General features: G+C 41.6%; 1 protein-coding gene and 1 pseudogene across 5 annotated transcripts; both read left to right on the forward strand.

Annotated features, from left to right (window-relative positions):
- Window positions 1-1,844: 1,844 nt before the first annotated feature.
- LOC138033077 (vesicular inhibitory amino acid transporter-like) lies at window positions 1,845-13,060 on the forward strand. Of its 5 annotated transcripts, XM_068880831.1 has the most exons (3): window positions 1,851-2,043; window positions 3,098-3,300; window positions 11,628-13,060. In XM_068880831.1, exon 3 carries the CDS (start codon window positions 11,699-11,701, stop codon window positions 13,010-13,012), a length of 1,314 nt encoding a protein of 437 aa, XP_068736932.1. In that variant the 5' UTR covers window positions 1,851-2,043; window positions 3,098-3,300; window positions 11,628-11,698; the 3' UTR covers window positions 13,013-13,060. The 5 variants fall into 5 exon arrangements, 4 of the variants coding, with proteins under 4 accessions (XP_068736933.1, XP_068736932.1, XP_068736934.1 ...); XM_068880832.1 differs by lacking the exon at window positions 3,098-3,300 and having other exon boundaries at window positions 1,845-2,043; XR_011128561.1 differs by lacking the exons at window positions 3,098-3,300; window positions 11,628-13,060 and adding an exon at window positions 2,101-2,519.
- LOC138033277 (uncharacterized) lies at window positions 4,945-6,348 on the forward strand (annotated as a pseudogene).
- Window positions 13,061-13,493: the final 433 nt, after the last annotated feature.

Consider the following 13,493-nt stretch of genomic DNA (forward strand, 5'->3'; position numbering starts at 1 on the left):
ACGGATGGCTTTCTATTTGTAGCAGATAAATGTGGTCTCAGGTAAGAGGTTTAATTACATGCCCAAATCAGATTACAGTACTTCATGTCCTATGTTGGGGAGAGAGACTTATCAGTGTCATGCGTAAGGTAACCGAGCCGGGTAGATATGCGTTATTGTCTTGACTTGCAGAAAATTCATATAACCATTCTTAGCGACTCTATAGCAGACAGCTGTGATGTGGGGTGTCCATGAGAGACTTTCATGAACACATGATCCAAGAAACTTTTCTTGCTGCAGAGGTGTCAAACCGTGTTACTTTAAAAAATGTTTTCTCCTAAAGGATTAATTTCTTTAGGTCGTGGGTGAAAGACGATGAATTTATACTTATTACAATGTATGTTAATTTCGATGATATCATTCTTTAAGGACGGGCGCCTACTATTGTTCTTGCGCATACGTTCTGCGCATCTCGAGATACTCGGGTTTCTTATTGTTGATGCTTACTAACACAAGGATATTTTTGCGCGATTTAACACTATCCTGAAAAAGTAGACCTTGGTAAGTACTCTTGGTATCCACAAAGAAAATTGGGGGTAACTATGCATTTTTGAGAGATAATTAAGCTTCGATTTGAGAAAGAACGCCATACATAGTTCGTATGTTAGAGCTACAGTAGCTCAGTAGGGCTGTTTACAAATATTATTCATGAATCATCTTTGAAAAATGAGTGGTTACCCCCAATTTTCTTTTTGGATTTCGACAACACTTGTTAAGATCTACACTTCCTGCATTATCATAAACCGCGGCAGAAAATTCTTTGAATTAGTAGGCACCGTCCTTAAATGACACAAACTTTATACATATAGTTCTACTTTCTCGCTTACTGCTTCAACGGAGCCACGCTAGTGCTATGCTAATGTTCTCCTATGCCTATGGTGTCCTCTCCTTTGGTTAAATTCAGTATTGTAAGTTGTCGTACACCTGACTGTTATACTCAATTGGTCAACGTTTGTCTCATGCATAATAGCTCCAATTGAGCACCTCCCAGCTGCCTTGATAACTAATCCGGTAGAGCAGGACAATACAAATCTGTCTTGGTTTCGAGTCCCGTTGAAACCTATCTTTCCAGGCTTTCTGGCATGGGATTCCCGGTATTATGGTAAATCTTGGCGATGTTTATGGCTGCGTGAGTAAATATAATTTTTTTGAGGGGGAGGGGGGTGGGGGTAAATCTGGGAAAGTACTTGGCTTTCGAGGGCGAGGAACAAAGGTATTTTCCAGCCAAGTGTAGTTTTCGATTGATATTGGACTGATTACAATTGTTGTTTTCATCCAACTGGAACAGGAGCTGTTCATTCATTCATGGAAATGAGTGTGCATAAAATAAAGAGAATTGCAAACACATTGGTAAAAGAATAATGCCAGATATCACCTTTTTTGTCCCGACTTCCAATGAATGATATGAAACAACTGAACGGCCTATCAATCATTCTTTGCCTTTGAAAGCTAATAGAGCAAAACCACTTTACTGCACGCAATCTACTGAGGCTTTTTTAACCCTTTAACTCCCAAGCCGACCTGACTTGACCGGCCATACTTAGTATTTTACTCTGTCTAACGCCAGAGTATTTTATTCTGTCTAACGCCAGACGATTTTACTCGTCAATGGGGAACCTCTGGGAGTCGATTGGTTAAATTCCACTCTGCTGATTTAATGATGGGATATACAAGTATAAGCTAATCAGCACCCTAGAAAGTTGAAAATCCAAATCTGATTAATACACACTTTGAGTCACTGTCAATCACCGACCATGCAGTCATTTGTTTGTGAATACTGTATTATCTAATGCAAACAAGCTTCCAGATAATGCAATCGTCACAAAGGAAAAATCAAGTGAGCAGATCTTCCGTATAAATGGGGGAAGCCAGGTGAAACTGTGCTGGGAAGCCTTCCTCTCTTTTTCTATAATTTCTAAGTTCAGTTACAGCTCTTTGGACAAGCGAACAGTATTCTTCGGGCGGCAGAGTATAAAGAGCAAGGAACTTATTCTACAATACGAGGTATTCTCATGCAACTATGTGATTGAGTAATTTGGGATGTTGTCGTCATGTCAATAGATTCAATCATGTGAAGAGTCAAAATATAACCCACAAGCAGCAGAAGATTACCACAGACAGTATCAGGTCTGTTAGATTTGTCGGCAACAGGATTCGATTGTTGTCGACATCTTCACTTTTCGTGATCGTGGAATTTCCTTACATATTGCCTACAAGTTGCAAGGATTGTCATGTATGCAGCATCCATAAGATAGACATCCTTGAAATGGTATGAATATGTTCCCTCTGATGTGATTGGTGGAAAACATTGGTGGAATCGATGACCCCTTACATAACACAAACGTTGCATTGTTCTCTTTGTCAAATGCATCTACACTGTCAATTCAGGGTTTTTATAATTATCGTCTCTGATAGATACAACTATAATAAATACCTCTGCCCGACGAAGATTCTCTTTTGGTTGATTTGCTTACGTTTTCTAAAGATTGTTTACGATAATTTTTAATGCATGATCACTCGTCGTATACGAAATGGAAAATAGCCGACAACGAGTGTGGTCGGCGACTTCTTATATGAAAAAAGCTATGAAGGTAAAAACTAGGAAGGATCATTTCTTGCGACATTTGTCTTCAATTTGGAAAGTCTGGGAGAGTTCTGATACCCCAGATTTGATAAGCTAATCAGTACCCTAGAAAGTCGAATATCCAAATCTGATTAATACACACTTTGAGTCACTGTCAATCACCGACCATGCAGTCATTTGTTTGTGAATACTCTCTTCTCTAATGCAAATAAGCTTCCAGATTATGCAATCGTCACAAAGGAAAAATCAAGTGAGCAGATCTTCCGTGTAAATGGGGGAAGCCAGGTGAAACTGTGCTGGGAAGCCTTCCTCTCTTTTTCTATAATTTCTAAGTTCAGTTACAGCTCTTTGGACTAGCGAACAGTATTCTTCGGGCGGCAGCGTATAAAGAGCAAGGAACTTATTCTAAGATACGAGGTATTCTCATGCAAATATGTGATTGGGTAATTTGAGATGTTGTCCTCATGTCAATAGATTCAATCATGTGAAGAGTGAAAATATAACCCACAAGCAGCAGAAGATTGCCACAGGCAATATCAGGTCTGTTATATTTGTCGGAAACAGGATTCGATTGTTGTCGACATCTTCACTTTTCGTGATCGTGGAATTTCCTTACATATTGCCTAGAAGTTGCAAGAACTGTCTGCAGTATCCATAAGATAGACGCCCTCGAAATGGTATGAATATGTTTCCTCTGATGTGATTTATGAAGTATTTGCGGGTTTTTGTAAGTTTCAAGGAGAAGTTCGTCATGAAACGGACGAAGAGATTTATAGGACGCGATATGGACTTCTTTCTGAGATTAACAACGTTGCATACAACCAGAGATATTAGATATAAATTAATCTAGTTTTAGAGATTATCCAGACAGACATATCATGAGAATCTGGATGTCCTGTGTTTCCCTAAAGCGACTACATAATTAGGCATGATAGGCTCGGCAAGTTACATTGGAAGATCTGCAAAAAAATATGAAATGGCGGTTCCTGTAGAGTGGTACAAACATGACGTAAAAGATGTAACAAATGGAAATAATGTAACCATCTTATGTAACTTCCCTATTCAAACAGACAGAAAGATCGATGCAAATAAACCAGGGAGGGCTTTATAGCCGTACCCTCCCCCCGAAAGAAAAACTGGAGGAGGGAACGTCTACGACAAGCTGGCCCAAATCGTGCTCCGTGATGTAGATAATGGTTTCGCATTGGTCACTTACTTTAGTCAATTCTTTCGAGAACACAGATTGGTCGAAATGGATTGTACCGTTAACAACGTTGTAGGCGTTAATGATTGTAACGCAATGTTCGAGAATGATCCAGAATATGCTGTAACATGCTGAGTCACCGTTGAATAATATCTATAAAGAGAATCTGCTGTAATTCTATCGAACGTTCTTACATAGCTCTTCTATATAAGCAGAGTTTGTGATTATGTTTTAGCTGGATTATCGATGGTTGCTTTTGGCTAGTAATAAACGTGTATTGCTACAGAATACAAGTGTTCAACACCGTGACATGGTAAGTGGCAATTTTCTGGGACTGGAAGTGGAAAACGCGGAGAACCTGTGACACTTGAATTGCGGGATTGAGAGTGAAAACCAAGGAATTGGCTGTACACAATATCCTGTGAAACGCATATTGGAGGGGTCGTATCTCTGCGAAAGGCCAGAGCCTAGCAATAAGCTGGAAGAACGTCTCAAGAGGACAACCTCAGTTTTAACAGGATGACTTATCAAGAGAACCCACCAACGTCATCTTCAGCACAACGTCTCGTGTCACCTACACCGATGATGGTATACAGTCAGCTACCAACACCTACACCAATGAGTCTCTAGGGACACCTTGCAGAGAATGAATGAGTTGCCGGTTCCTAGGCCCCTACATTTGCAAAGACTTCTGGGATCGCCAGGGGGCAAACAAACCAGTCGACTCCGCTAGAAATCTAAATCGTTCGAGTTTGGGGATCTCCTTAGGGGCCCTGAGTGACTTTCATGGACACCCCGAAAACGGGAAACCATCTGCGTTATGTTGGGACTTTCAAAGGGACACGGACATGTTACAATAGTTGTTACCAGTCGTTGAGTTTAGTATTGCTTGATTGAATGATATCATAACATGGTGTCAGAAGTGGTTGCCTGCCCTGCCGAATTGTGAGATGAGTTGATGGAAAAGCAAGTTTCCTGTGAGTTGTATTTTTGTATCTTGTATAATATATAGATTTAGCCAAGCCTAAAAGCGGAGCTCCCGGCTTGTTTATTCTTACTGGCTGTAGGATTAGTGAAAATAAAAGGCTTTGGAACTGTCCGCCTTTTGGTTTTATTAATGGCCGAGCGAGATTCTCGAATGCCCGGTCCACTGCTCCTAGACGCGAATGCTGCGGAGAACTGGAGAAATTTATTTTATGCAATTTGAGATTTACCTTGTTGCGAAGGGCAAAGATGCTAAAGCCGACAAACTGAAGGTAAATTGTTGTTACATTGTGCTGGGCCAGAAGCTATCAAAGAGTACAGTCACTTTGTGTTTACCGATGAAGAAGACAAAGATTGCTATCAAGATGTCTGTCGCCAATTCGAGGAATTGTGCCAGGGTGCTAGGAATGTAATTTACGAGCGACTGGTGTTCAATCAGCGAAACCAGAAGGAAAGTGAGAGGATTGACAATTTCGTCAGTGAACTGAAAAGACTGTCTTTAACTTGTGAATTTGGCGACCTCCGAGATTCACTCATTCGTGATCGTCTTGTCGGAGCAGTTTTGTCAAACGAATTGCGAGGTGAACTACTGAAGAAACCAGATTTAACGCTGCAAACTGCTCATGATTATTCTCGTACATTCGAGGCAGCCGAACAACAGAAATACAGGTTCAATACACCAACAGTGGCGGGTTCTGAACGGTCAATTCACCCTCTCAAGAAAGTCAAGGTTCAAGAAACGACACCTGCTCGTAACTGTACGTTTTGAGGTTACAAGCACCCATTTACTCAGCCACCTCGCTGCCCAGCTCTTGGAAAGAAATGCAACAAGTGTAAGAAGGAAGGACAGTTTGCACAAGTGTGCAAACAATTAAGTGCTGAAGGTTCACTACTTGCAGCTGTGGAGCATGATCCTCCAACGAATCACGATGTGCACACTTATTTTGAATCAGTTGAGCTGGATAGTGTCTTCGGCACTCGAAAGAAATCTAGGAGTTTGATTACTGTCAAAATTGCTGGGAAGAATGTACAGATCAAGGCAGATACTGGTGCAGAAGCTACAGTCATTCCCTATGAGCTGTACAAGGAGATCTCAAACAAACCTCTTCAGAAAATTCAGCAACCTTTGAAGGGGTGGCTTGCACCTAAACCTATCCATCCAAAGGGTTCTGTGAGGCTTCCAACTCAATATGGAAGTCGTGAACTTAACCTGTTGTATCTTGTTGTTCATGCAAATTTTACACCATTGCTGGGTTGTGATGCTTGTTTTGGCTTAGAAGTCCTTGATTTTATGATAACTACTCCAAAGTCAAAACAACCAGAGCAAGAACTGCCAAGTTTCTTTCAAACCGATCCTGTGTTGCAGGATTATAAAGATTGTTTTAGTGATAAACCTGGCAAGCTACCGAACAAAGTACATATGGAAGTTGACCCGCCAATTCCTCCAGTGGTACATCCTCCCAGAAAAATTCCAATTGCACTTCTTGAACCGCGCGGGAGAAGCTCACAGAGATGGAAGAAGATGGAATTATTGTAAAAGAAGAGGAACACACCCCTTGGGTTTCATCTATGCTAGTGATTGACATACGGAAAGGGAAAGAAAAGAACACTCCACTCTCGAAGAATGATGTTCGAATTTGTATTGACCCAAGGGACCTAAACAAAGCTCTTAAGAGGCCACACTATCAAATGGTTACTGTGGAGGAGGTTGCCAACCAATTATCGGGTGCAAAGAGATTCATGTCCCTGGATGCTTGCAGTGGATACTGGCAGCTCCCGGTGGATGATGAAAGCTCAAAACTCTTAACATTCAATACCCCCTGGGGGCAATATCGATTTACAAGGCTCCCTTTTGGCATCTCTTCTGCCCCTGAAATCTACCAAAGGGAGATGGACAAACTCTTTGAAGGGGTTCCTGTGGAGATCATAGTGGATGATTTCTTGATACATGGTAAAGATCAAATCGACACTGATTAGAAATTGAGAAGAGTACTGGCTAGAAGCAGGGAAGTAGGATTGAAGTTCAATCCAAAGAAAGTGAAACTTCGTGTTCCTGAAGTAAGCTATGTTGGACATGTGTTCTCGGCCGAAGGATTGAAACCTGACCCTGATAAAATCCGCGCGATCAGTGAGATGCCTCCTCCGTCTGACAAAGAAGGTGTACTTCGAATACTAGGAACTGTCAATTACCTAGACAAGTTCATTGAACACAAAGCCGATCTACAAGAGCCAATCCTATTACAACCAGATCTGGGCGTCAAGTTAGGAGGCCGCAGAGACTCATTGAATCATGTTAGGGGGGAAGGGGGGGGGGGGGGAGAGATGTTGTAATATTGAAACCTTTGAGGATCCCCTTAGGGGCCCCTGAGTGACTTACATGGACACCCCGAAAACGGGAAACCATGTGCGTTGTGTTGCGACTTTCAAAGGGACACGAACATGTTAGAATAGTAGAATAGTTGTTACTAGTCGTTGAGTTTAGTATTACTTGATTGAATGATATCATAACAGTAGTTATGGGTGTACAGTGTATGGCTGCGACAATGACCGTCGATATTCACAGCGACAGTTCAAACTAGTAATATCTTGAGGTTTTACTCTTCGTGATCCAGTAAAGCTTAAGACTTGCAATGGCAGCTTGAGAGATATATCTTCAAAGACCAAACTACAAGGTCACCTAGAACGCTAAAGTTTGCTCTAATCATTTCACCGCTGGATACCGTTGTGATACTTGCAAAATGCCTATTTTGTACGTGAAAGGTCAAGTTATCCAGACAAGGGCACAGTAACGACAGACTCGTTATTGGAATTAAAAGTCACGAAGTCAGAAAACGTCTCCTCCATGAGAAAACGTTAACTCTTAATACAGCCTTGGATATTATCAGAGGTGCTGAAATAAACAGAGATCAACTGAAGAAAATTGATAGTGAAGTAGAGATGCCAGTAAGTGCTTTGAAAAACAAGGGAAAGAAATCGGATTCTAATCAAAGAGTAGAGGTTGTGAAGCAGTGCAAATATTGTGGAACGACCCAAAACGTGCGCCAGTGTCCAGCCTATGGTAAGAAGTGCAACAAGTGCAACATGAAAAATCACTTTGCTAAGATGTGCACTGCAGTTTCTAGTAAAACTCGAAATCAAGAATCTCAGAGTTAACAGAGACGGCTGCCAAGAGTATGTCAAAGAAACCTACCATGACCATTCATCAAGTGGAAGAGTCAGAGTCGGCACTTGACGCTGAAATATAGTCCATGTGTGCAGTTAGTGACAGTGGCCGTTCTAAGTACATAATTGAGGTCTAACTAAGACGTGGAGAGGCAAGTAACTCTACGGAGGCAGGAGCCCATCACCCGGAGCGTGCAACTTAACTATACTTGTGCAACGGCGTTTTCACAAGTAAGGTTATTTTTAGATTGAATTTCCCGCTAATGAGACTCCCATTGGAGCCCGATGACCAATTACAAGAAATTAAGCTAACGTCATAGGGTCACCGAACCGGAACTGCCTTTGTTTTTTGACCTAATTCACGTGAAGGGCTAGTCTAAAAATAAACCTACTTGTGAAAACGCCGTTTCACAGACGCTGTATGGAAGTTGCACGCTCGAGGATGGGCTCCTGACGGAGGTTCCAATGCATATTGATACTGGATCAGAAGCTAACTGTTTGAGATTAAAGGATTTTACAATTATTGAAAACAGACCACGTTTGCAGAAAACTCGTGCAGTTTTGAAAGCTTATATTGGTGAACGTGTAGTGCCCAAAGGTCAAGTCTACTTGGATGTTTAGATTAGAGGTAAAAGACAGACTGGAGCAAAATTCCCAGTGGTTGATGATGTCCCAAGTTCACTCCTATCGGGAAGAACGTGCGAAGGGCTGGCACTCCTCTCCGGTAAAAGAGAATTACTCGTGAGTTCAGGCTCTGGTGAGAAAACGTTGAGCAAAGATGTTGTTCTATCAGAATGCGACGATGTTTTTATTGGTCTGGGTTAGGCTTCGTCTTCCAACTATTGATGACGTGAAATGTAGGCTTGGAAAAGTGCAAGTGTTCACGGACCTTGAGGTTAAGGATGGTTCAGTTCCACAAGTAAAACTAGAGGAGGATTCAAACAAGCTAACTAACTTTCATACCCCATTTGGTAGATACAGGTGGCTCAGGATGCCCTTTGGCATCTTTAGTGCGCCAAAAGAATTTCAGAGGCATGTAAATGAAATAACTGAAGGTTTAGGGGAAGTTACTGCAATAGTTGATGACATGTTAGTAACTGGAGCCGGAGACACTTATAAAGAAGCCCTGGTAGACCATAATAGAAATCTGATTGCGTTGCTAGAGAGATGCAGGAAAATGAAAAGAAACGTTAAGCTAAACCAAGGAAAGGTTTTTTTTCAAGCAACAGAAGCTGAAGTACTTTGGGCATATTTTGACTGCTGAGGGAATCCTACCAGACCCAGCCAAAGTTGAAGTAATCGCGCAGATGACTAGACCACGCAGCAAACTTGTACTCAAGTCAGTAGACTTCTTGGAATGATTAATTATCTGGGCAAGTTTCTTACCACAGCTGTCTGATGTATCTAAACCTCCAAGACACCTAACCAAAGAGCAAAATCAATTCATTTGGTCACTAGTTCATGAGAACGCTTTTAAAAAGTTGACAAAGATGATTTCAGAACCGCCACTACTGCGATTCTACGATTTTGAATTGGAAGAAGTCACAATTAAGACTGGTGCTGGTGACTTCGGACTCGGAGCAGTTTTACTTCAGTGCGGGAGAACAGTGGCATTTTTTGGCTGTACAAGATTTGACCATTACCTTCATGGCCGTGACATGATCACAGCAGTCACTGACCACAAAGCTCCCGAAAAAATCCTAGCGAAAAGTATCAACAGCGCACCCAAGAGGTTACAACACATGACGCTTCGCCTGAAAAAGTACCACCTCAATGTTGTGTACAAGAAAGGAATCCAGATGTATACTAGTGATCATCTGTCTAGATCTCAAGACTCTAGCAGACATGATATCTTATGGCTGGCCTGAGGACAAGACACAAGTACCGCCTAATGTTCGTGATTATTGGCCATATAGAGATGAACTAGCAGTTCACGGTGGAATAATCTGCAGGAGAACCAGAGTGGTTATTCCCACGGCCTTGCGCACACTGATGTTACAAAAGATACGCTGTGCTCACCTTGGAGCAGAAAGATGGATGAGGCATGCAAGGAATACTTTGTACTGGCCATCGATTCACCATAATGTCAAATATCTCTATGACAACTGTTCTATATGTCAAGAAGTTAAACCTGAGCAACCCAGAGAAACTATGCAGAGACAGCCCATCCCAAAGAGAAGGTGACAAATAGTCATTGTAAAGAAAGACGTCTAGCTACTTGATTGTTGTAGATAATCTCACAAAGTACTGGGACTTAGAGCTACTGAGTGACACTGATGCTGAGTCCACAGTCTTACAGATGAAGAAGATATTCTCTCGGCATGCAGTCCCTGAAGTGATATAACCGGTAATGGACCCCAGTATGCCAGAAAGGAATTCAAACCGGTGTCAGAGAGTTGGAATTCTCACCACTATATGTCCTCACCGCATCACCCTAAAGGTAACAGTACCGCAGAAGCTGCTGTCAAGCAAGTTACGAGGATACTAAAGGTGAGCCCTGATCCCTGGAAGGCTATTTTGGAGTACAGGAATACTCCTGAGGAGCTGGTATCACCTAATGTGAAGCTGAATTCCAGAAGAACAAGAACCGTCATACCAGTCAAACCGGAAGTACTTGAACCGAGTGTGATACCAAACACAACCATAAACTAAATCGGAAGTTCACAGCAATCTCACGGGAGCAATCCTGGCTCAACAAAGTGTCAGAAGATAAAAAAGACAAGTCAAGCAAAACTCGAAAGTACAAAGACTTTACTGTGGAAGTAGCCTTAAAGACATTTAGTTTATCCGCAAAGTGTTTGATTGCATTTTCTTCAGTTACAGCTGGATAGTGATTTGGCTATATCACATCGTTTTATACTTTTTTGTAAAGAAGACAAGATGTAGCATAATGTTCGAGAATGATGCGTAATATGCTATAACAAGCTGAGTCACCGTTGAATAATATCTATAAATAGAATCTGCTGTTTGACGTCACGGAACACGATTTGGGGCAGCTTTTCGTAGACGTTCCCTCCTTCCGTTTTTCTTTCGGGGGGAGGGTACGGCTATAAGTAGGATAAGGACTTTTATAAGGGAACCTGCTCACTTATCGACATGACCTGCCTTCGAGATGGTAATGTCTCCAGGAAGAAATTCAAGAAGCTAGCCAGTTATAAAGATCTCCGAATTGAAGTTACTAAGATGTGGAAACTCCAGACGACTATTTTCCTGCTTGTCACTGGCATTAGATCCCTGGACACGATTAATAACCAAAATACCTGGAAATAACTCAATATCCGAGCTACAGCAAAAAACCTTATGTGGAACTGCTCATATTCTTCGCAATTTAAATATTTTAAAGTGAATTTGCTAAATCTTATACGTTGCCAATGCATAGAAAACCTTGAACGCGTCCTCAAATAAATAAGTCTAAATTTGTGTTTGATAATCTGGAGATTTTCATATTATTTATGTGTTCAGTCTGGTAGATCGTTCCAAGGTAAGTCGGGGTGAGGCGACGGCAAAAGCTCTAGATGTAAAAGAGGCAGAGAAACCCTGGGAACGAGGTTGACCCCATCCGTTCGTTTCTTTTATCATGGATGTATGAGGTTTTTTTTGTGTTTGAATCCGTCATCTTTCGGTAACCTATTTTGTTTTTTTATCGATCCACAGATCATTCCCACAGTGGACAATTTCATTTCTCCTGTCTGAAGCCTTCAACAACTCAGCAGATTTTCCTTTTGATGATGAATTCAGATGACCTTTCTGATGAAGAACGTGAAGCGATCTTAGAACTGCAGTCCAGCGACGCTGATTGGTCCACAGATGACGAATTGGACTTTCCCATAGAAGACAGAACCTTACATCAAAGTTCCACTGGCGATTCATCACTTTGGAAATCGGTTGCTAATATCATTAACTTCATCGAAGGCATTGGATTCCTTGCATTACCATATGCTATCAAGCGGGGTGGAATTGTCGTTCTTGTGGCATTTCTAATTCTTCCAGTTTGCTCATGGTACACCGGAAAACTTTTAATAGAGTGTCTTTATGACACAGACGAAAAGAACAGAAAAGTGAGGTCGAGATCCACTTTCAAAGAATTGGGAGAAATACTTTTACCTAAATATGGAGGCCACGTCATAACAGTGTTTGTTCAACTGGATTTTTTCCTTTCCTCCGTTTCATATCTGGTTCTATGCGGATCTCTTATGAACGAAAGTCTCCCGTCAGTACCTCTTACGATGAATGCTTGGATATGCCTCGCGGGAGTCGTGGTTTTTCCAACAACGTTTCTTAATTCTCTGAAAGATATTGGTTGGTTAAGTATCATAAGTGTTGTTGCATTGATTTCAGTTGTGATAACTGTTCTTTGGTATGGGATGTCGCACATGGACAAGTGGAACCTGGAGTCCGTTCTATTTTGGAACGGCGAAGGTGTAAGCATTGCTCTTCCAATTTTGATCTTGGCCTATGACTCGCAAACCATTTTACCTACAGTTGAACATAGCATGCGCGAAAAACACAAATTCAACCTGGCTCTTGCATTAGCCTACATCATAAACGTTTTCATAAAGACAGGGTTTTCTTTTCTTGCGTTCTTGGTGTTTGGATCCAGTACAAGTCAAGTTATACTTAATAATCTACCCGAAGGCCCAATTCGCATGTGCACCAGTTTTCTTTTCACTGCAAGTTGCGTCCTTTCGTATGCCTTGTTTGTTTATCCAATATTTGTCTTTATCCAAACATCTGAAGCTTACGAACAGGCTTTCTCCAAATTTCCAAGGATTGGTTTGTTTCTCAGTCGGACAGTTGTTGTCATTCTAACGGTGTTAGTGGCAATTATATTTCCGAAATTTGCTTTTATTGTATCATTCACTGGAAGCATAATCGACTCAATGTTTTTCTTTGTTGTGCCATGTGCAGTTCACCTGAGGTTGAAATTCAAGGAACTCAAAGGGTATGAAGTTTTCCTAGACGTGCTTTTCATTGTAATAGGAATATTTTGTGCAGTATTTGGTATTATTTTCTCTAGTCAAGCCTTAGTTACAGGTTAACTGAATCTTGAAAAAAGGTGCTTATCAATAAAGTTTGGCCGACCTTAACTTTTCAATTGTTTTCAGCCACAAGCACTGGCCGTCTTTTCACCAACGGTTTTAAGTTAAGGTCGCATAGTGAGTGACATCCGGAAATCGCGTGGAAGTAATAATGATGATGATGATGATGATGATAATGAGAAATGAGATGTTGATAGAGCCCACTGGGAACTCTGAAAAAACCCGAGCCCCAGATGAGATTCGAACCCAGGACCCTCCGTGATCTAGTCGGATGCTCTAACCACTGAGCTACTGGAGACTCTATGGCGAGCAAGGGTGAAATGTGGGTCTTTGACTCGAGCTGCATCACGCAGCTACAGAGTCAAGGCGGTTGGTTGGCCGCATCTCAGATATGCTTTAATATGACTGCGCTATGCAGTTATGAGCTATGCTGTCAGTTGTCATTAGACTCTATGGCTGCGTGATGCAGCTCGAGTCAAAA

The sequence above is a fragment of the Montipora capricornis genome, chromosome 14 (assembly GCF_036669925.1).
Source record: "Montipora capricornis isolate CH-2021 chromosome 14, ASM3666992v2, whole genome shotgun sequence".
Classification (NCBI taxonomy): domain Eukaryota; kingdom Metazoa; phylum Cnidaria; class Anthozoa; order Scleractinia; family Acroporidae; genus Montipora; species Montipora capricornis.